A 24,482-nucleotide genomic window follows, 5' to 3' on the forward strand; every position below is an offset into this window, starting at 1 on the left:
ATTAGATTACCAGGGACTTTCGCAGCCTGTTAATAATATTATTAACGCTTTAAATGGCGTACGATTTGGAGAACTAACACAACAAGTAGATCAAGCTTTTCCAAGCGATAGAGTCCGCTGGGAAAGCTTCGTTCAGTTCGACCCGCACTTTCAACGTATATCGACACTTTTGAAAATTTTCTAGGGACCAACCTGCGATTCGCGTTGACCTGATTAGTTGGGGTCTCACTAATTGATGATCTTTTACATTTTATTACATTGAATGACCTTATATGATGTTGAACTCGTCTTAAGAAACGCTACCGCATTCTACTATAATATAATAATTGCAAAAGTGTGTTTCGATGTTTGTTACTCAATCACGCCGCATCGAGTTTTGACTCATTTTCATCAGGAGAATTTATTTTCAAAGTGTACATTTGAGGATCCCAGGCAGTTCTTTTAATGTATTCCAAAAAATATCGACTCGAGAACACGCCAATACCGTGTGTAGAATGAAAATCTCTCGTTATAAAATCGAGGGTTCTTATATCGAATCAACGTTGCCTATCAACTAACAAGTTCGTTCTAAACAACAGTACAGATTGGAAGTTTAATCTATTAACTGGGTAGTGGTTAGGCTAATACCGTTTGTTAATAAAAATCCCCAAGACAGAATTAACTACTCTTGACGGCAGAGAATGCTAAATATGGATGTGTAATCATTAAATTTTCACGAATCGTTAAACTGATTTATCTAAAGTCAAGGTATTTTTCCCAGATAGCAGATCATAGATTTCAAAATTGTTACCTAATAAATCTTTAATGAAAGAAGATAACTGGTCAATATTCAATTTGTATTTGACCGAGAGCGAAGATGAGTGTTATTGTTACCACCAAAGTCGTTGTCGCTGGATTCCACAAAGTATTGCTTCTTGACGATCGTGGCTGGTTCCTCCACAGGTACCTTGGTCATTGTGAATTGCTCCAAAATTTGAAGATTTAATTTCGGCTTTACTGGTACTTCGGAACTGCTCGCAGCTGCAGCTTGTGCCACTTTCATCAACGTTTCATGATCAGTCGTATACTCGGAGGCGATCACTAGATCCAAAAATGGATCCTGGCTATTTTCAGGTATGGTCGAATCTGGAACAAATACATTAAACATTGCACATTTCTCGTGTAATGGAAAAGACTAGTTGAAACAAAGCATATCCATCTGGCATACGGAACTGCGGGGTGAATAAAAATGTATGACCTCCTATTTCAGGTTTTTCACCATTCGTTAACACATTGCTTTTTAGGCTAGTGAAGAAGTATGTATAAATGTTCTTTATTGTAACACGACTGATCAACAAATCGTTGTCTTCTTCTTTATTACATTCTCCAGACTTCGTAAGTAACGAAGTTGAAAATTATACATGAATTATAAAAAACAGGTATTTACATTCTTACCATAAATCTGAACATGAACATGATTACTTAATGAGAATAATTGTTATAGGACCCAAATATTAAAAGACATGTCATCGCGATTTTTAGGTATGTCCAAAATCTTGAGCACCATGAATAGACTTGTCCTCTTCATTTTAATTTATAGCGATTTCACTAGTTTTTATTAATGTCCAGCACACAAAGGCACGATGTAATAAAAGTTAGTAAAGTCGCGTTAAATTCAGACGAATGGGTATCGTTTCGGGCTCAAAATGGAAAATGTTTGTTGCATGCCTATATCTCTAATGGCATAACGAGACTGTATGCAGTGAGTAACGAAAATATTCTGACACTTTTTAATATCGCATAACTTTTTTAAAATTAATCCAAACGACTTGAGTTTTTTTTAGAAGCTGGAAGGATTAGTTTGCTAAGTGACGTGTTTCGTCGTTTTGAAAAAAATTGCACTTGGTCGGTATAGCAAAAAAATAGTAAAGGTCGTTTTTTAAAACTTTTTTTTGTGAGCCTGTAATGAAAATTCAAAAAACCTGTTTGTAGATTGAAGTAAGTTGCATACACGCCTTAAATTTCATCAAAATCGGTTAACGTTGCTCTGACCTATAAACGCTTAAAGATCGCAGAATAAGGTCGAAAATCGCGAAATTCACGAAATCAGCGTTTATAGCTCAGAGCAACGTTAACTGATTTTGTATACAACTTCCTTCAATCTACAAACGGATTTTTTTAATTTTCATTACAGACTCACAAAGAAAAGTTTAAAAAACGATCTTTACTATTTTTTTTTTTTGCTATTCCGACCAATTGCAATTTTTTTTCAAAACGACGAACCACGTTACTTAGTAAACTAAACTTTCTAGCTTCTCAAAAAAAACTCAAATCATGTGGGTTAATTTTAAAAAAGTTATGCGATTTTAAAAAGTGTCCAAATATTTTCGTTACACACTACGTGCATCGCAAGTATTTTCACAATCTGATAGGAAATATTCTATGATTATTTTGAAAAGAATTACACACGTCTGGCAATTGTTTCCAGCAATCGTGCTGATTTGCATTGGTTTGAAACTTCGTTGTGGAAACTTGAGATGATCTCAAACTAAAGCCATTACCGTTTGGGTTTAATAATTAGGTGAATGATGTGCGATCGTTCGCATGTGTCGAGGATCAGGAGTACCTACAATTTGCAAGATTGGATTTAACAAACTGTCACTGCTAAATTTATTGAAATTTAATTTTGATTATTTATTATTTCCGAATTCTAAGCATAATTAATCTAAAATTTGGTACTATTGTTGAAACGGGATAACTGATTAGTGGCCTTGAGGTACCAATACATTTCATTCTGACTATAATTAAATTCACGAGAAATAATATTGACCCCGTCCTTGTAACACGAAGCCACGCTCGTTGGACGCATTATGTTTCCAATATTGGAATTTAGACGTCGTTACGTGGTGGAATTCTACAAACGATAAAATTATTTAAGGTATTAACAGTTTTGAACGGTTCATATGTTCACTTCTAATTAATTGTAAATGTAAATTAAACCTCCAATTAAAACTTAATATAATTTATATAAAAATAATTGCCTACATTTAATATTCAAATAAATTCAACATAAAATTACATTCATCTTTAAACCTCCAAAAAAATCTTAATATAATTTATATCAAAATGTAATTTATTTACATTTACTGTATCCATTTTTTCTTATATTTCAGTTAGCTGCAACGCTTGCAACCTCTGGAAAAATTGTAAGGCTGGGGTAATAATATCTGCATCTGTTTTCACGAATATCATAATATAACCTCGAGTATATGAGCATTGTTTAACCGAATTTATTACAGAGAATGTAATAAGTAATTACTGCATTGAAATCTACAATTTTAGCGGTAGAAACGAAACCTGAATTAATAATAAATGGGAAAATAGTGAAGAAATCAACATATAAGGAAATTAATGACTACAACAGAATTATGAATTGGTAGTAGGAACATGAATAGGTACCTAATGTTTCGTAAAAACAATTAAAACTACAAAATAAAGTTTTTGCAAGTAGCTTTTTGTTTTTGAAAAAAAAGAATTTCGACTATTTATCAAGGGTGTGTACAAAGCTAAAAATTGGCTTAAACCAATTTAAAAGGTTCCAAAGGAAAAGGCTTAAACACAGTATATTAAACACAAAATATTAAATTAATTTTAAAATTGTCTCAACTCTTTTCAATTAAAATATTTGATGATATTTCACATAAAGGGCGAACAACCCTTGTTAGCTTAAGGGCGCCAAATCTCCAAATCCGCTCTGCATTTATTAGTGCATACTTTAAACGTGGTCCCGTCACTATTTGAAACAATACTATTTTCGTGGTTGCTTTTACTTACGGCTGGCGTTCTTCAAATTCATTTCATGTACATTCACTGGCTCGCTCGTCTTTGTCTTCTGATCACTTTGACCATTTTGTTGTTTGTCCACGAGCGCAGTGGGTGGCTCTCCCTGTAATTGAAGCTTCACTGATACTTTCTCTTGGTTGGCCTGCGTCGACTTCGTTTGATCGTTACTGGAAGCCTTCGACTTCGATTGTTTTGCGTCGATACTGGTGGGAATTCCTTCTGTGGCAGTGGACAGGTCGAGATCATGGGCGAAAGCCATCATGTCCAAAGCTGTAGTCAGTGCGCCACCGAAACCAGCGGTCACTGCTGAGACTTGGGGTTGTTCTACGTTTGGACTGTGCAAACATTGACTGTCATTAATTCGTGTTTGAAATTTCTACGTAGCTGAAGTAGGTCTTCAGTTGTTGTATCTGAATTGAACGAGTATATGAGTGAATTTAATATACAGGTAATAATTTGACATGACTAAACTAATTATTGAGATACATGGGGAAGCGTTGTAAATATTGAAATATCCAAGTAACACTATGTAACAGGTTTCTGCATGTACGATCTAAAATGATAGGATGCCAAAGGACTAGGGAACATGAAGTACTGTTTGAGAGAACCAAATAATTTTTTAAGAGATCCTGGGTACTTTTAAACTACTTGTCTAAAAAGAATAAAAAGATCTATTCAAATGAGATGAGCTGAAACTATTGCAGCTACTATACTAATAGCTTCAAAATGTTAGGCTGTCTATAATGAGAGGTACTTAGTAGGACATTAAAGCCTACGGAACACACAATAATATTGTAATGAAGTAAATAGATCTCGAAAAACTTCCAATTTGTGTCCAATTACTTTCCAACAAAATATTAATTGTAAGTATTCTGGAAATATAGGAAACACGATTTTAACAACATCGTTAGGAACAGTAATTATAACAAAACCTGAAATACTTTTGGCGTTTATAATGAGGGAACTGATGTATTCGCACATTTAATGGTACTATTTTTCGTTCAGATAATATGCTTTAATTTGTGTATGTTATATAGGTTTAATAATCCGATTATCCCAATCGAAATAATACAAAATTAAAAACAAGTTTGCTACAAGAGTGAATTAAATTTTATTTTCATTTAAAATAATATTAAGTAATCAATAAACCCCTATTTATTCTTAAATAACCCGCTTATTTATAAATTAATTAATTAATACGTAAAACGTATTGAACAGGAAAAGAGAAAACAAAAAAAATAAAACAGAAGAAAGTAAATATAGTGGAGCCTAGATAATCCAAGACAAGTGGGTTTATGAAGCTGAAGTCGGTTTATCGGGACTCGAGTCATCGGTCATCAAAGCTATACTGTGAAGAATTTCTGCTGCTCTCGGTAGGGTTGATTTCTTATTAATAAATCATATAAAAATCATTGACTTGAAATTGTAGGTAATAATCCACGATCGACAGTACCATTATGGATAAATAATAAGTAGACTGCGAAAGTTTATTTAAATGCATATTTTTGTAAAAAAAAAGGACTAAACAAGTATGCCTTTGACAGAAATATATTTCGTCATTGCATATTGCATATATATAGTATATTTCGCATATTTCTAGCAATTTATTTTAATTCAGTTTCCAGGAAAGTAATAAAATTAATCAATACTACATCAATTGCATCGGTACAGGAAGTTTTAAAAAAAATGGGACCCTCCCTCCGGACTTCGCATATGCAGGCTGTGTCACCTAACTTTATCACCTGAAATATTTCGGTTACATTTAAAATTTCATGAAAGTGTTTCTTACAAAAGTTACATAGTTTTATGGGGGTTGGTGTACAGTGACAATAGAGTTATTCTGTTGAAAGGCGTTAAAGAGATGAAACTCGGTTTCTTTTAGTTTTTTCAAGGACCTTTAGTAACAGCTTTAAAAATTTCACAAATTGTAAAAGTTCCCCAAAAATTTCACGAAAGTGATAAAAAGTACAAACAGTGCTCTGAAATGAAAAAAATTTATTTCGCTACAAAATACGTTCCACAGTCACGCAAAAGCTGCAATGTTATATTTAGCAATGAATGCGAATTAATATCCTGGGATCAAAATAATTAAATGGCATAGGGAATATACAGAAATCAGATTCCGCACAGAAATATTATTGGCAGATAATACAGATGATAAATAGAAGTAAGATATTGGTAGATAATGTATATGGTAGGACAAAATCTGTGATGCAATAAGAAGAGAATGATTCTACATCTCAAAATAAGTCGAAATTATGAAATAAATTACTTTCGTGCGGGTCTCCATTTCCGTGAAAAACTATTTTGGAAATTACTCAGGTACGTGTACAACTAAAAATTGGCCAAATATAGTAGCAACCATAACTAAATAAATTCTTATACAAAAATAAGTTGAAAATGTAGAATGTGTACTTTTCCATCAAAGTTTGCATTTTCGAGGAAATTGATTTTGAAGATTTGTCGAGTACCCGGGCATATATACTTCACTCACAAATCGAGTTCACCTTCAAAACCAATTTTCTCGAAGATGGAAAAAGGATGTTCTATAATTTCGATTTACTTCTCCACGAAGATTGATTTCAATGTTCTTAGCTGCAATTCTAATCCACTAATTTTCAAAGTCATCGTTCTCGAAAACGAAGCCTGGTATGAGAAACAGTTATTTCACATTTTCGACTAATTTCGAGATGCAGAAATCACCTCAGTGCATTGAGCTTATCAGCCTATCACCCTACATAATAATAGAACAAAACAAATAACTATAGTATCTATAAATGATGGCACTATAGTGACTTAAGGACGAGGGGTAGGATTAAGAATTGGGAGAAAATAAATAAGGAGAGAAAAAAGGATAGAATAAATTTTAGAAGTACATACATAAGTTAATCTAACAAGCAAGAAGGACTGTAAGATTGAATGAGTGACATTGTAAACAGCAAGAAACCTGTATAAAAATTCATTTATAAGAGTTGTTTTCGCGAAACTGGGCAAAACTTGCAAACTCTGAGAACCTGTATTTTGTAAATACATTCGAAATCAACAAAATAGTGGTTTCACCTCCTCCATGCACCCTAATGTCACGTAGACTATACATCATGTTTCAGTTTCGCCAAAATACCAGACATCGACCACAAAAAGTGATCGGTTGGGCGTGGAATGGCCCAGATGCAAGTTTAACAGGTAAGGTGGTATAAATACGAATACCATAGAAATATTGTAAATTGTAAAGAATTCATTAAAATTGTCACATGTGCGTACAGTAATATTGGCCGCACAGCATGCATAATTTATGTTAGTACACATGGAAAGTAACGGGTGGTACAAAGCATTTATAACGAATACAAGTTACAAATATTGTCGATTCTGATCAATTCCTTGATGATTCGCTTGATTATTTTTTATTCTATACAGAGAATATTACCTTATTCTGACTGGCGTAGAGAAAGACGCCCGTCCCCACATTATTCGTCGCAGCTCCTCGCCAGTCATGCCGCGTTTTCTTAATTCATTTATTGTGACTTTGCCAACGCGCTGTAAGTATAAATCACGCGGTATAGAAATTTGCGAGCTGAGGTGTCATCGGGGAATACAAGCTAAATTGCAGTTGTTGCTGCCGCAAGGCTGTCAACAAATTAAATTCATACCGCTGAAAGCAATATAATTACTTGAACCTAACAAATCGTTGTAAATATAAAGTAATAAAGAGGAATTAAACAAGGAAGGTGGTGTATCTGTCCTTTTTTTTAAAAAAAAGCGCACGCACTAACAGGATAAACAGAGATTCATAATTATTACATTAATTATATTCAATATAAACACGTAGGTATATCAATAAGCAAACACGATTTCGGTTAATTATAATTGCCCATAATGTTCATAATGCAAGAACCCTGAAGGTGTGGATAATTACCAAACCAGCCGTCATATTCATGCCGAGAGAGCACGTACATAAATAATTGGTAACGGTATGTTAATTGAAATTTAGAACCTCTGCCGTTGCATTAGACACATATTTAACGTTTCCATAGCAACGACTTTTTAACGCGCGGTATATAATATTTACGATCAAGATTCGAATCAGTCGAGCGCGAGATCGCAGTAATTAATACGTGCAACGTTTACACGAGGAATGTATCGCTGTGAATCGAGCTGTTCGCAATTAATCCGTAACGCACATAAAGTGTAAGAAAGAAAGAAACACAGAAATATGTGATATCACCTTCCAATTAGCCACGGCGCCTTTGCGTTGCTTCGCCTTGGTCTTCGATTTGCTTTTAATAACTAGAACTCCCCGTTGCTCGGAAGCAGGGTTGTTAGGATCATCCCCAGGCCCCAGCTTGATACTATACTCTTGCAAGTAATTCTGTGCATGTTTCTGTGACACCGCACGCTCCAGTGAAACCACGATTTTCGCCCACTGAAAGTAGTTGAACGCTCCAATGTATAGTAGATTCAAGAAATGTGGCGAAGTAAGTACATGTGCGTTGCTGCGAAGATATCTAGCGGGGCGGCACAGGTTCCTCGGTGTTATTACGTCCGCCAATAACAGACAATACCATATGGAGACTGCGGGGATATAAGCTACCGGACCCACATTCCTTCCGCTTGCCATCTTCTCAGCAACGCACAGTACGTAGGTACTTGGAGTGCATTACAATGCAGTGTGTTGTAGAAATATAAATATTGATGTGAAAGCAGCGAGGGCAAAGTCTGTAGCGCCCTTGAGTGAAGGTAGAATTCATTGGTATATTCAGCACACCCTTTAGACATTGTTATTTTGGTATTTTTATTTTTATTTTTATTTTAAGAATTTTAAGGATTCTCAGGCCCAGGGGTGTATGGGAATATGACTAAGTAAGTGCTTTGTACCCTCAGGGATATTGTAGGAATAGGTTTAAAAGTTACATTTTTACCAAATCTGACTGCCTAGTCCCCTTAGTAAAATTCGCTTCTACTTGCAAGCAAGTGGTTTCTCAAATTTCTCATACACGATGCAACCACGCTTCGTTAATCTTTAATATTATTCATAAATAATACTGCTACACAACTGTCAACAGGCGACATTTAGTCCTATCCATGTCGTTTACGGACGGTAAACCAACTAAAGGTCTGCCAACAGTATACACACGTTAATCTCAAGAATCACGAGTTAATTACGCCATTACAGCAAATATTTACTTGCTTCACCCACTCCTTCTCGCTCTGCTCGATGACGTGCGCGTAAGTGTTGCCCATCATGGCGATCAACATGTTCAACAACAGTATAGGCACCAGCACCATGAAAATAGCGAACACCGTTTTCGCTAAGTTAGGATAGGTCGTGTAGCTCAGGTCCGTATACTGAAACCGAAAATCGTCTGCTTATTATCAGCGTTTATCCATTGGCCAAGCAGCGTAACGATAAGCTGCGCCGCGACGCAAAAGATCAGCAGAAGAAGTAAAAAGAAAACGAAAAACAGGAACAGCAAAATAATCGTATCAGTAGCAAGTGCGCGGGCACGTAATCATCCGAATGGATTTTCAATCCGAAATCCGAGTTTCCCGATGCGTTGGTCCACTTTTTAATTCGAGAGGCGCTTTTGAGCGAGCTGCTCGACGAGCCGTGAAACCGAGCAATGATTTTTACTGGGCCTCCGAGTGTTTTATGAAACCGGTGTCGGTGTACGGCCAGGCACGCGGACGCTACGCGCTAAATCTTTAATTTCCTCGCTACAAAAATAAACGAAAAACGGGCAAAATGGAGGGAGGGGAGTAATGCCGCTCGCGCGATACAGGGACCCGACAATCCGTGATTGAAATGCAAGATTCACGCGCGGGAGTTCAGCGTTCGATCCGCGAGAAAAAAGTGCCCCGCCTGGAAAATTTACGCTTACCATTACAGGGATTTTATTCAACAATTATAACAGGCTTATGAAACGGGCGTGAATTTATAGTCCGAACGATATTTACGTACTGTGCAGGCGTGCAAACATCAGGGGTAGAGCTATCCGCGCCCTTCAAACGCGTCTACTACAGCACTGATCGTTCCAAGTATTTTCAAACGTGTTTTATTTTTTTATTAAAACTACAGGGTATCCTGTACCTGATAGCACGACTGGGGTGTCAATGATTCTACATGAAGCACTGAGTCGGCAGCGTGGAATAAACTTTGTTTGTACTTGGCCCCAGTTAGAGAAATATCGCTTGCACGTTTATAGGTAACACCTACTTTTCCGATTCGTGTTGACGTAGAATTACCTTTTTCCCCGTACCAGATACGCAACGGGTATGGGAGGTATATTTGAGAATTGGATGTCTCGAAAAAGTGCAACCCGCTTTCGTCGTTACTGCTTGCAAACGGATAGAGATAGAGAGATGATTTATATAGCGTTAGGTGGAGGAAGGAACTCTGCAATTAAAACTATGCGTACCGTTATTATCAGTTGAATTTGAGCGAGCTGGCAACGTCGTAAAAATTAACGAGGTTTGATTAAAAACAGTAATTATAATTTATTGTCCTCGCTTCTTGTGACTTTCCACTTACCACCGATAATAATAGCTGATGAGGGTGTTTGAAATTTCAATTTGAGGATAAAATTACTTTGAAAATTAGTTTCATTTGTCTCTTTACTGTCATAAATATTATGTATCTGCAAGTACTAGTTAATTACAAGTATGTACATTTTTTTTATTTTTTATATGTTTAACGTAACATAACAAATTATATAATGGCAACACAATTAGTATTATAAAAAAATTAAAATAAATCTCGAGCGCCAGGAGTTGTAATTCTCTGGAAAGTATTTCGTGGTATGAGACACATACAAATGTACCGAAATAAGAAATTGAAATACAAGTGACACTGTGAGTGATAACACTAGATGGTGATTGGAGTGTTAGTTTATTGCAGCTATAGATGATCTAATAGGACAACGAGGGTTGTCGTTTGTGTATTAGCACCTAACTGTTCTCTACGAGATTTGGAACGCGACTGTTCTCCTCGTAGTTTGCGACGTGACTGGCTTTTTCTTCGGAATTTCTTGAAAATGTACTCAATCCTCCGAAAGGTGACGTTTCTGGCGGCCAAGCTACAAGCCGTGCCTGATAAGGAACATCACCCAACTGTTACATTATTAAATTCATGTTTAAGGGATGAAATTACCCTTCTAAGTTGGGGGTTGGAAAACTATTGTAACAGTTGGGTGATGTTCGTTGTGAGTTAGTTTTGAACCAATGTTACTCAAATTTGTTCAGGCTACCGCGGCCGTAATTCTATCAAATTATTCCAACGGCCTCCTGCCATATACAGGGTGTTCCATTTTAATCTTCCCACGCGATTAGGATTTTCAGTATCTCTTCTAAAATACACGAAATTTTTTGGATATTCAGAGTTTATAGTGGCAGAACACTTCATTCGGGAAATACCGGTTTTCAAACTTTGAGGGGCTGTTTGTGACCCTTCAAAACTGAGATTGGGCAAAAATAAAAAAATACGCGTCTCTCAAATTTGTGCGCTTAACAAAATCAACGTAGAACACCTCGATAGTGTCCCTTGTAAAAAGGCTCTACTCAACCGATTTATAAATTTAATTTTCTCTATGATAAAGAAGAAAAAAGATTTATTCCACACTGTCGACTTATTTCTGCATAATGTATCACCCCTCTTTCGGTTGTGCTACGAACTTGTCTATACGCGGCATACTAGTCCACGATATATGTACATATGTACATACTGGATCGTTGAATGTAATTCAATTACGAGTGGAATCACGCGTTCTGAAATGTTTTGATATGTCATGGGCGGGATTCAATTAATTACAACATGTGAAAATCGGGTTGCAAGCGCCCAGCGTAATATTTCCTGCGCATGCTGCCTCAATTTGCGATCTATATGTAATGAAAAACCTACTCTATTCCACAGTGCGATTTTTATTCTGAATGTTTGTAACGAAGATAAAGAACGATTTTCAGAGTTTATCGGGATGATTCTTTCAACAACTATTTGGAAGCTTTTCAGTCAAGTTCATAGACGAGTTGATCAAAAAGACAGTATCTATATACATTATCCTGTTATTGTTAGTTTTGAGGATATAGGATAAAAATATGCTATTTAGAGTTTAAATAATTTTAAGGGACAAATGTAACACCTACAAAATAAAATTTGTTTACAGGGTAATTTTTTCTGGGTCATTGTAGATTCTTCAAGTAGAAAAATATATTTTGAGAACGCACATATTATGGGTGACATTAAAATTTAATGTTTAATGTTTAATGTTTGATTTAAAGTTTAATAATTCAGTCGAATTTATATTTTTATCATGATGTGTTTTTGAAGGAACATTCACCCTGAACATTTAACAAGAAATGGTTTTTAACTTTCACTACGATGAAAGGGGAGTGTTGAAAAATTACTTTAAATACAAAAGAAAACAAATTGTAGAAATTTATTTAAACTAATTCGATTAAATTAAATTTGAAGTAAACCAAATATCGAAATTTGCACTTCAGGTTGACATATTTGTAATCTTCAAGGAAATAATGATAATACGATTATTTACAGCGTATACATACTTTTGCAGAATATAAATAAAAAAACAAAATTATGGAAATTTTTGTTTTATATCTTGGGGCTTTAAAATATGTTTGAAAAGTATGCTTAAAAATTAGAAAAATACATTTAAAACACTTCATTTTTGTAAGAATATTTAATACAATTTTTTTACCTTAACAGTGATAGATTGTATAAATTAGATATTCTTATATTTTAGAAAATACGATTGGCTCCAGATTTAATAATTATTTAGCAAATTTTGTAGCCTGTACATATTATAAATATAAAAAATATTATACAGATACATTGCGCATTACCTCTAAAGCCAGTTACGAAGAAACTACGTTCGGTGCATTTTCTGACACCTCAGGTTCATAGCCAAAGTCATAAAACCTTTCGAAGGAAGACCCGTTCTTATTAGTCAGTCCTAGTTTCGAAAATTGGTGTATATATATATATGGGTCTTTTTATCCAAATAAGCTAGAAAGTCGCTGACAAGCATTCGTTAAGTTCATTGGAAAAAGAAACCGTGGTCTTTGCAGACGCTAGTACTTTTCTAAACTAACTAGAACGAAAGAGTCTCGAAGGGACTGAGATTAGTAGACAGTCAAAGCATGCCGAACATTACCTACCTCCCTTTCCAATTAAAATTCCTATTAAAAGAGAGGAAATCGTGACCTTCATGGACATCGATTCCTCTCTTCTGCTTTAGCCCTTTCCAATTCTACCTTCACGTTCTTATAACAAGAAAATCTTTTTTCACACAAATTGACAAAATCAATTTTCACTTTAACAAACTTCCTTTCAGTAGTAGCGCAGTGCGGTTTTGTTAGTAGAGTCCACAATTCAAATCAGAAAGAGTCAAAATAACTTAAATAAATGTGCCAGACTTCAACGTAGAATAAGTGGGACGGTATATTTATAAAGAACAGCAGCTCGTGTTTTTGTTTAAAAAAGAACTTTAACGTTTTAGCGGGTCTTGGGAAACCACGTTTAACTAAAGAAACTAAAAGAGGGAAACAACAAGTATCCTGATTAAAATTGATTTACGAGCAGCGTCTACATCCTTAATTCTTTCCTGGAAACCGCAACGAAACAGCCGCACTGCTAATGCCGTTGGGAGTTGAAGTTCATCGGCAAGCTGCACAATTCACAGAAGTAACCGACATTCGACTTTCCTGACAAAGAAAATCTACTACTTTTCGTTGCCCTATCAATAGTTTTTCCCGTATTGCGACTTTCTATCTGTTTTCTCGAAAACTAAGCCGCGGCTGAAGAAATTTTATTCCACACTTTTGATTTATTTCTGCATAAGGAATCATCTCCTGCCCGCTTGTACCATTCTTTCGGACGCACCCTGTATACTATGAGTATTAATACATACCGTAAACTGGAGGAACATTAGCAGGTTTTTGTAACATTTTGTTACACCTACAATATAAAAATTAACATTTTTACATTTGCTCTAAGTATCCTACTATAACATTGCCTCTTTTGTGATTGTACTATGAGGTTGAAAATGCATACAATTTTTGTCCTTTTTCTTCTTTAATGCATGTTAATTAACTTGCCAATGCTGTTCCAGTTTACGGTACAATAATAATACATTAACGCGTGTTCTCATTTGCAAATAGAATTGCAAAAACCACCACTGTGAATTGAATTTGCGAAAACAAGCGCATTTTTTGTATCATCCATGAGAGTAAAAGAAATACTGTAACATTTAATAACAGGCGACTCAACCTGTATATTCTTCTTTCTCTTACGCAAAGTCGGCGTCACATTGTCACTATGAGTAGTAATAACAGTAATACATAATAAAACAATGCTCGGGAGGACAAATTCCGCGGCTGACGGATGTAGCCCATTGACGCACCGCTTTCATTTTCTCCCACCGATAAATCTGCTGTGTTACACGCAGAAACAAAAGTCGGTATAAAAAGAAAAAAATAAGCATGCATGCAAGCAAGCGCAATTGCACGAGTATGGTGCCTTGCAGAGATATATGCAGTGATTTGTGAAGGCAACGGGAGGGGGGCAAAGTCAGTAGCGCCCTCGAGTGTCTTCCCTCAAGTCAAGACCTCAGAGACGTATGTATTCGCCATACTTTTCCGATATTACTATTATAAGGCACCCAGTGTGTGTAAAATTGTAATCAATAACGAAAAACAAATGTAATAGTTCCTTCCCACAGATGTATTACTTTAAATACCAAACTTAAGCGTTGCACTAACCGGGTGCTTCGGGTATGAGATATTTTTTCAATGAGAAATCGGTTTACATATAGAAATATAAATTGACTAATCGTAAGTGTGAAAGAATAATATGTATAGGCTGGACCAATAAGAATTACCACCTTGAATATCTCCGAAATCATGGAAGTAAGAGAAAAATCGCGCGTAAGAAAGTTCACCCCTGCGGGAAAATCGTTATGACCTTGGCACCTTTTATGCCGAACAACTTTTATTCGAAAAAGTAACTGTCATTCCGCCAGTTAAATTTATCTTTGTTGTTTTCTAATAATATTCAAAGTTATTTTACAGTAATTTCAATAAATACATACATTAAAAATATGTCATTGGAATCAATCCTATATTCTGTGATATTAGAATACAGGGAAATAATTACACCTTGCTGTTAAGGGGTAATGCCACTGTAGAGCCCGGAAAGGCAGCCTGATTTTCAGAATTTTTTATGCGAGTATAGTGAACGGAATACAAAATTTGTATGAAAGCCTTTGTTGTACATACCTTGAAACGAAAGAGTCTCTCGCTCGTTCTCGGGGTCTCTGTTAGAAATGTTACACCCGGTGTATTCGGTTTTACCATGCAGTGTGGTCAGCAACAGGAATTGCTGCGCGTTTGTTTTTTGGCTAAGGCGTTGTCGCCGTCGTTCTTTTTGTTTTTTAACGTGGCAGTCCTCGCGTTCCCTTTGCTCATGGCGTCACGGCGTGCCACGCGTGAATCCTGATTATTTTCTTTTCTATTCATCGTCTTTATTTTAATAAACAATTATTATTATATTCCAAACAATTGTGCGTGGCAGGTTGTTTTATTCGATAACCCCTACAGTCTGTCACTCTCCTCCGAAGGATTAAAAAAAATAGTGGAGATCAGTCTGCTTTTCCGAGCTCTACAGTGACATCACCCCTTAAGTTTTTATACAGAAGCTTTTTTGTGTAAACATTCTCCTGTTCCACTATGAACATTACGTATTCTGAAACAAAACATATGACAAGTATTTTTGTTGATTCTTTATTTAAAATTGAATCAAATTCCTGCATATAGGTACCCATAATTTCTTGAATTTGATACAATACCACACCACATTGTTCATTCATAGAATGAAATAATCCGCGTCTTGATACAACAACTACCGAATAAAGTGCTAGTAAAGTCGCAGGTAAAGAGCGGCTAAAGGCACGGGTACGAGCGGATAACGGCGCGACTACGGGCGAGTCAAGTCGCGATAGCTTCGGGCAGGTATAGGCAGATCGGTGGAATCGAAAGACGGAAGGGTTGACCCGCGATATATCCGCCCGTTGCGGGTCTCTGTAAGTACATACTCTCTTGACAATCTAATAGACAATAGAGAAGTTTAAATTTTCATCATTGCCGGCATACATTGAAAGCGTAAGGCGAGCTGGACAAATCTTTCCCATCAGGACCGATCGCCCGGAAAGGCTTGACCGACTTGAAGGGGCATTTTTCAAAACGATGCGCCACTCAAAGTGCTAATCACTATATCTCTGCAAGGCGCAGCGCACGCGTGGTAGAAGCACAAGGTAGGAGCAGCCAGTGCAGGACAATAAAACGGTGATTTATAGAGGGGCTTACGTTATAATCGCCAAGAGTTATCTGAAACATTGCCATCCAGGTGGAGTGATAGGAACCGTAGAGGGTCGACTTCACCCCGGGGAAGCCTTTATACAAAAAGTAGAAGGACTGGCAGAAACCAAACAGCACCACCATGTAGATTATCCCGAAGGTCAACATGTCCCCTGTTATCATGCTGTAGACCATGGTGACGAACGGCCCGGTCAGCCGGATAGCGCTGTTAAAACAATCGAACGATACACAATGCCCCCGACCCGATAATGACGCATTAAAACGCGTCAACGATCAGATACCGCGGCAGCGTGATCGTGTTCGTGTGCAACGGGCTTTAATCGCGTCCGCCTCTGTGCACACGTGTCGCGAGAGAAACGCGGACAGTCGCATGCAGCGATTTTGAAATAATGCCACGATCGATTCACTGCGGTATCCGCCGCGGATAGGCGCGCGGATATTAAAATGCGAGGGTTACAAGTTCGCCAGCCCGTGAAAAACGTGAGTTTCTCGCTTTTAATCGTTACGTCACGCGAGTATTTTGTTCCCCCTTTTGTATTTAACCCAGTGCTCCGCAGTGCCGATTTTTCGGGGATCCCCTTGCTCTTCGGCATGGCGTGGCCTAAACATGGCGGAGCGTCACTGTCACAGCGGTATCGATGAAGTATCGTGTTGCTTTCAGAGGTATCCGTGCGTCGTGCAACAGATATCGATCCTTCGTGTTTACTGTCAGCGGATGCAGCCGTATTATGGACACGCTTGGCGTCAGTTTGCGGACAATAAGCTAATGATCGGGGCCCCAGATTCCTCGATCTTCGGAGGCATTAATCGGCCGACGTTGATTGGTCGGGTGTCAAGTTGGTGATGTTCGGAACGTCAAATATAGGACGATCGTTCTCCTTTGTTGATCTTTTGTGAAGAAAACAAAACTGCAATGCAACCTCACCTTCATTGGCAATATTCTTTGGCGCACTAGTGTTTATGCATCTCAGAATGTGATATATACCAAACGTAGTTTGTAAATAATTTAAATAATTCAGTATGGATTTCAGAAATTTCGTAGTAGAGATAGAAACCTTGGAGAAGAGAAAACAATCGTCAAACAACAGTATTAAAACCTGCAATACAGCTTGATGCAAATTCATCGCCTGGTACTGTATGCGTTAGCTCGGTTCAGTTGGACAGACAAAAATTTACATAAATTCTACGCGAATTCTTTAATACTATTCCAACGCAATAAAAATTATTCTTTCCTTCTGTCTAATGACATAGGCCTGCCATACAATTTTTCTCTCAATATTTTAGCTATTTTTAATATATTTTTAGGTGCTGAATTCGAAAAACACAATACAATTTCCATACTACATTGATTACAGACGGCTTAGGGGTTGCCATAACGGTTGGTGCAGGTAAATACATATTAGAGCTTACTAGAAATTTCTAGGAGATTAAATATAAGTGATTGTACTGGATCGCCAAGCTACATCAGTTACTTGTGAGTTCAATAATTTTGCTCTATTAATTTCATACATAAAACTTCAAAGCAAGTTGTGAAAAAAACTGTGCGTGATGGAGCAAATCTGAGGTTATTTTTACATTTAGAAGTCCAAATTCCTATAAAATCAGCATACAATTTAAGAACGTTTTTATGTCACTCAATTTCGCAGCTGTGGTGTTATTGCGCAGGGTCAGATATAAGTAGGTACATATGCCGAACAATATTGAGGTCTCCAATGCGCATGACTAAATAAACAGGAGGTGGAAAAGTGTAATAGTTCTAATATGTATTTCACTCGACAACGCAAATTCTTTGGAAATGAAGGTACTATTGTTGGTTGATTGGATGATCGGAAGCCTTTCACTGTCTGCTTCATTTCTTATCCCCTCCTCTTAACTTTCCCGGCAAGCATCACCCTGTATACTTATACACACTGTATCACTGTTTTTCCAAAGCTGCATTTCTGATTGCAACCCAACTGAAGTCAGTTCTTATCAACCCGTCTTTCGGCGACGTGTAATCATTTTATGTATATCCTTCTCTTGAGAATACTGTTGCAAGCTGCAGTACATAGGAAACCAGTGAGAACTGCAGCATAACGATGAAAATGATTCGATCTGGCAGAACGCCATGGAAATTACACTCTACAAATTCTCCCTTTCAATCATCGGACAGTTGCTGGTCACCGCCCTAGAGGACGACTAAACGATGAATATTTAATTTTCTACTACTAAACATGGAGGTAGAAAATTTATTATTAACAGATTTCGTGGCCTTCATGAAACCATTTATTTTACAATTTCAATTTATTTGTCTACGATAATTCATGTCACTTGTAATTTATTGTACAAAATATTTTAACCTTTAGAGGGCCGGGATTTTTTCATTGAAATTGTAAATTTTATTTAGTTAAATTTATGTATATATACCACCAAAATGGCCGGCAAAGTATCCAAATCCTTAGGTGGCCAGTCTGGCCCTCTAAAGGGTAAGGGGGTGCCAGCGGATGTTCAGTTATCACGAGCGTCAATGCAACCTCTAAAATATAAGTTTTCTACAAGCTACATATGTATGTATTGTCAGATATGTAGTACATAAAACGCGGAGGACTTCCTCGATAGCAACCAGCTCAGCGTGTCCAAAAGACCGCATATGTGTCCCCAACTCCGCGTGTCGTAGCGACGAGGTCCTGCCGTCTCTCCTGCGACGCTGCCATCAGCCTAATGGCATCAGGTCGGGGTTTTCCCAGAATTCTCCTCCCCCCCCCCCCTTCCCCGACGGTCACGGCCTTTGTTGCTGGCCTTCCGAACGGTAGTCCAATGTTCAGGGACGCTATCGTAAGTACTCGAATGCATCAAGTCGCATATATTGGATTTTCTAACACAATTCTATCATATTTATTGTTGTATTCTACCAATTCTTGGTCAGATATATGCATTCTTAATAAACATTCAAAATCATTTTTCTTGAAAACGAGTTGTACCTCAGTCAGCGACACCCTCTTTGTTATATTGTTAAATAATGGTGGTTCTACGCCATTTCCCATCCGGGATTCCCGAGCACACCAAACTTCAAATTTATTTTACATGCTGATACCGCCAAACTTTACAAAAGAATTATTCAATTTGCAACCAAGTTTCGGGGCGAATCGGATATTTCTCACTTTTTCGTTTTTTATTTATAAATGAAAGATTTTTATGTTTAATTTCAATTTTTATATATTAATGTTCAAGCCAAAGGTGTACTGGTCACGAATATATAATAAAATATTAGTTTTTTAATGTTTGACTATTATTTTTTTACCATCAAACACATCAGATTCGCCCCGGTCTACCCCATGTATTTCGTCTGTCGTTCATTTCAATCGGAAAAGATAGACCCTTTTCGCTAAATCTGTTTTTTGTGCCGATAGTCATTTTTACAACATAAAGATAATGAAAAGTATTTTTCTTTTCAACTTTGTTCTCAGAGTCATGTTTCTAAAATTTTGAAAAAGTTGTGTCCTTATTTGTGGTCCTTCCCCTATCTATCAAACTTTTCTAATCGGCGGACAGTCTAAAATTGTAGTCATGCCACGACGACATAGGCCGCGGCACGTCCGATTCAGGTAGACAGCGCGGCAAGAGACGTCAGCCAGAATGTAATGAGAAATGTCGTAAACTATGATTTCTTTTTGGATGGACATATTGCTGTTTTATGTGGCGTTAAAGTTCCCTCCTGGTGAAAATAAGTTGAGCTTGTTACTGCAGATATGCAGAACACTATAATAATTACCTCACCATAGGGGCTATGAACTTGCAACTCTGATAAATAATTTCGAAACTAGAGCAATGAAGACTTAAGCCCCCCCCCCCTAAATTCATATGGACAATAATGTGTTTCGATATCATCAGAATCCCTGACATCGGCAATATGGAGATACAAAAGTAATTGTGTGATTGTAAAATGGCCCGTAATTGAAGCTCGCGTAACCAAGGATCGTCCCCCTGTACTTGGACTTTATTATTTCCCACCGTGACTGTACCTTCCCTTGAACTTACACCATGAAAAAACGAAGATTTATGACTGTCGGTAACCCTTGACAAGATAAGGTCACCGATCGATTAACGGAAGTGAAGAGGGACAGAACTGTCGTTCCACCTAATGGCAGCTCGATCGATGCTTCTTCAGCCATGTCATTTCTCGATTGGTCTCCGAGACGATTCTCTCGTCGCTGCGCTCTTCAGTCTCATTCCTGAAACTGACACGTGTAGGAAAATAAAAAAGAGGGGAGCTCCTGGCACGCGCGATTAAAAATATCCCCGTTCGCCAGCACGAAAAATCGTTTTTAATCGGCATGTCGATGTTCTGGGAACGCAAGCATCATCGTATTGCCGCGATCGATAGGCCGGGCGAGATTTAGATTCGAATTCAGCGCTGCTTCAATTTCATTCAACGACGATCCTCGTTGGTAGCGTCGACGAGAACAATGGAAAACACGATAGCCACGGTAATAGAAGTAACTATATTGCATCACCTGGCGTTTTGTTTCGAACTTTCTCACCAACCTGATGACCCGTAGACTAATAACAGAGAAGATACAATAACCTGTTTTATTGCACGATATGGGTGCACCGAGAACCAGGCAACACATATCCTTCGTAATTAAATTGTTACTGTTTTACCCTTTCCCCCATTTGCAGGATTAACAAGTCCCGCAGGAAATTGACTGTTTTGGAATTGAAGTAATTTTTGCCGTTTATTTTTGACTGATTGGAATTGGTTTTGAATATTGTAGTATTGAACAGCTTGTGTTCGTAACGACATTGCAGTATGTAACTAACGCAATCACGTATTTATGTTAAGTGTAATGATATCGTTGGCTTGTTGGTCGAACTGACCATGTCATGACCATGTTCTGAGGGATTAATGGAAGCAATTATGTTCTAAGTTTCCTACAACGATAGATTAATAAAAATCCATGTGGGGAGGAACTTATGTACTTTGCAGTAGCTTTCAATTATTACCTGATTTGTTGTAATAGAATGAATTTTAATTTGCATTTACCGAAAATTAAGAAATATGGCCTTCGCCAGTTTTATTATTTTATTATTATTTATTTCATTATTATTTTCGTTATCGTTTTAAGTTTTAACACTCAGATGGTGAGGTGGAGTCTCGTGGGTCTGCGGTTGCCACCATTTTTGGGAGGAAAATATAATATTTTTGTGGAATCTCGAAAAAATAGGTATAGTATTTTCAGGGGAATTTAGGAAAATAAAAAGTAAATATAATCTCCTGTAATAACCCACAGATAATAATGCATTGCTATTTATTGTCAACATTCCAGGCTGTAATAACGAAGAAAATGGCCCACGACTGAATACTTGCGATCGTACGAAAAAGCGCTGATTATAACCAGAAAAAGATCTTGAAGAAGCTGGGCGGGATGAAATGCTCGTTTCTGGTCGCGGGTTTGATGCATGACTCTGCATAAAATAGACTTTATTTCACTTTTTGACTGCGCGGCTAGAACAGCAAGCCCTCCCCCCCTCCCCCTCCACCTTGCACAAGTTCCGAGCAATCGAGCTTCAAAAAAACAGGAATGATTCCGTAGAATTTGGTATGCAATCGACGACAATTATTTTTCAATTTACTGTCGCTACAGCATTTTGAGAAACGATGTTTTGGTGAAAATTTACACTAACGCGCAGGCTTCACCTGCTTCTGCTTTATTTTACGCCCCCTTCGCGATTTATGCGCGCGCCCTGTCTGGTTACCGCACGCGCCGTTCCTGTTGTTTAATGATTCCATAGGCCATAGAAGATAGACAATACGACTCGGCTATGGCCGATTATGCCATATAGCAGATAATGATCTGCTATATAGCAGATTTGCAACTTGGAATGAAAGAACCTATATAATGCGATACGTACAATTTCTGACAAAAGTATCTAGCCACTTTATATGTAACATATTTTACAAATTAAATCGAATGAAAAATAAGAACTTACACTTCTAAAGGCGCGTATCGACGTTGCGAGGCAAGCAGCCTCGTGATGCTCCCGTGGCAGCCTTGCGCTACCTCGAGCATGATATTTTCCTCGCTGCGAGGCTGCCTCGCGGCCCCAAGAGCAAAACTTGCAGGGTTATTCTCCAGCTACGCCTGTCACCCCGTGGCGAGGACAACCCCCCCGCAGTGGCTCATCGAATTTTATGGCTTTCGACCCTCGAAGGGGTTGGAGTGCCTATTAAGAGGTGCGAAATCTTCCACTTCCGCATTTCTCATCAGATCTTTGCGAAAACGACGCCAATTGATTCCTCATGTTTCGCCGATGAAACTGACACCAAGAACCAAGAAAAAATCATTTCCATAACCTCAAGCTAATTTCGTTAATAATATGTAGTCCGATTTACATGAAACTTGATATGATTTTCATCGGAAAAATATACGGAATTCATCAGTGTCGCTTCCATATCGATGCGACAAAGAATGAAGAATTTCTTAATAAGCTAAAATCGCCGATCCACGAGCCGTCTGATTTCACCTTTAGAGCCGACGGCTGCTGGCAACAAAATTTAACAAATTCATCGATCTTTCTTTAAATTGCCGCGTACAAGTGCCCTTGAAAGTATTCATTGACGCTTTTAACTTCCTCTTTGCGTCGACATGCCTTGAACGCAAATTAAATGCGTTCCCGGTCTGAATCGCTGCAAATTAAGCGATGTCGCCGTACGATTCAATCGTACGATACGGAACGCGTTTAGGGCTAGCGCCGGTATTAAACGGGTTCATACAGAATCGGTTTAGTTCCACCAATTGCTAGACAGAGTTCGCGTCAGGCCAGGTACAGTCTACAGATCTGAATTAGGTTGTTGGTTGGTAGACAGTCGATTCATACTTGGCTCTGACTCCCTCCAAGGAGGCTAAGGATTATACACTTCGTTCTGCTTGTGAATCTAAACTATGCTGGATAGAGCGACATCTCGAAGCCAGATGAGCTCCACAATTATGTTCGCCACGTGTATACAGACCCACAATTAGAACTTTGATCACGATGCTCTTCTCCAATGTACGTATTTCAAAATTACTATCCATTCTCGATAATTGTTTTGTACTTGTATGTTGTTGGATAAAAATAGGTAGGTATATACGAGGAATGTGTCGTCGAAACAGATAAATAAAATAGGTTTAGCTATGAATAGTCGCCTGCTAGAAAATTGGAATAATATATTTACTTGGATAGCCAGTAAATTATCTTTAGCTTACTTCACCTACATGCATATTTTTTTGTTAAGTCTTCACTTCTGTTTTGGCAGTACGGTAGTATCTATAAATATTACATTAAACGAAATATCGACCATTTTATAGATAGAATCCGATGCTCCAATGAAATTCTTTCATAGAAGATGAACACGTAGAAGAAGTCAGTATCCTTTTATAATTATTTGTTTTTATTATGTAGTTATACATGTGAAATTGAATGAACATTGATTAAATACATATCGTAATTGTAAGTCATTTATTCCTGATGCACTCTCGAAAATTATGTCGTTTTTACGAATTTCAAAATAAAACTTTAGAGACATATTCTCAAATGGTTGAACTATAAAAAAGATGTGAAAAGAGGAATCTTGAATTTTCAACGCCCAGTAGTGGCTATTTCCTTTGACGAGTAGTTAAAAAAAATAGCGACAGTGGCCATAGTTGTACAAAGTGGTAACGAAATACATAGAGGGAGTTGTACGCAGAAATAACGCGAAATGAAGCATGTGAAAGGCGGCCGCATCGATCATCCGGTTAAAATTCGTGGGAAATTAATTTCAGGCGCAAGGCGGTGGCTTATTGCCAAGTCAACGGCAGCAGTTATGGAGGACAAGGAATCGGGTAGCGAGTGTTCGAAAGCCTTTGAGGAATTACGGTCCTATACGTGTATTTAAACAGAAGCGGGAGACAAAAGGCCGCCTTGATGGACAGTAATTACACGCCGGAATGCAGACGCTTTTACGTTATATTGCTCCAATAAAGAAAATACGTTTCCAACGCGGTACATGGACAGTATGTCGCAACTCCTTTCAGCCCTGCTTCGTACTGAATTAAATCTACACTTCTAAATAGCATTACGCTTCTCCTATTACGTACAGAGTGGTACTAAATTGCGAGTATTTTATAAATAGATAGAAGATAAATGCTGTGATTACAGATGTCACCTGTTCCTATGAAACAATTGCTTTTGTCTGTCCTTTAACCCTTATGGCAGATGGTTTAGTAGTGGAGTGCATGACGACTACAGGGTTCATTTTGACCCACAATGGAATTTTA

At 37.5% G+C, this 24,482-nt stretch overlaps 1 protein-coding gene across 1 annotated transcript in view; it reads right to left on the reverse strand.

Annotated features, from left to right (window-relative positions):
• The window catches only part of Iav (transient receptor potential cation channel subfamily V iav), a 60,889-nt gene that overhangs the window by 8,969 nt on the left and 27,438 nt on the right, over positions 1–24,482 (reverse strand). Inside the window, exons 6-11 of the mRNA XM_076808285.1 lie at positions 16,192–16,408; positions 9,004–9,165; positions 8,045–8,242; positions 7,247–7,356; positions 3,814–4,157; positions 874–1,125 (exon numbers count right to left, since the gene is read on the reverse strand). Coding sequence (XP_076664400.1) covers positions 874–1,125; positions 3,814–4,157; positions 7,247–7,356; positions 8,045–8,242; positions 9,004–9,165; positions 16,192–16,408 — 1,283 coding nt within the window. The remainder of the gene's footprint in view (positions 1–873; positions 1,126–3,813; positions 4,158–7,246; positions 7,357–8,044; positions 8,243–9,003; positions 9,166–16,191; positions 16,409–24,482) is intronic.

This window comes from Andrena cerasifolii, chromosome 3 (assembly GCF_050908995.1).
Source record: "Andrena cerasifolii isolate SP2316 chromosome 3, iyAndCera1_principal, whole genome shotgun sequence".
Taxonomy (NCBI): Eukaryota; Metazoa; Arthropoda; class Insecta; order Hymenoptera; family Andrenidae; genus Andrena; species Andrena cerasifolii.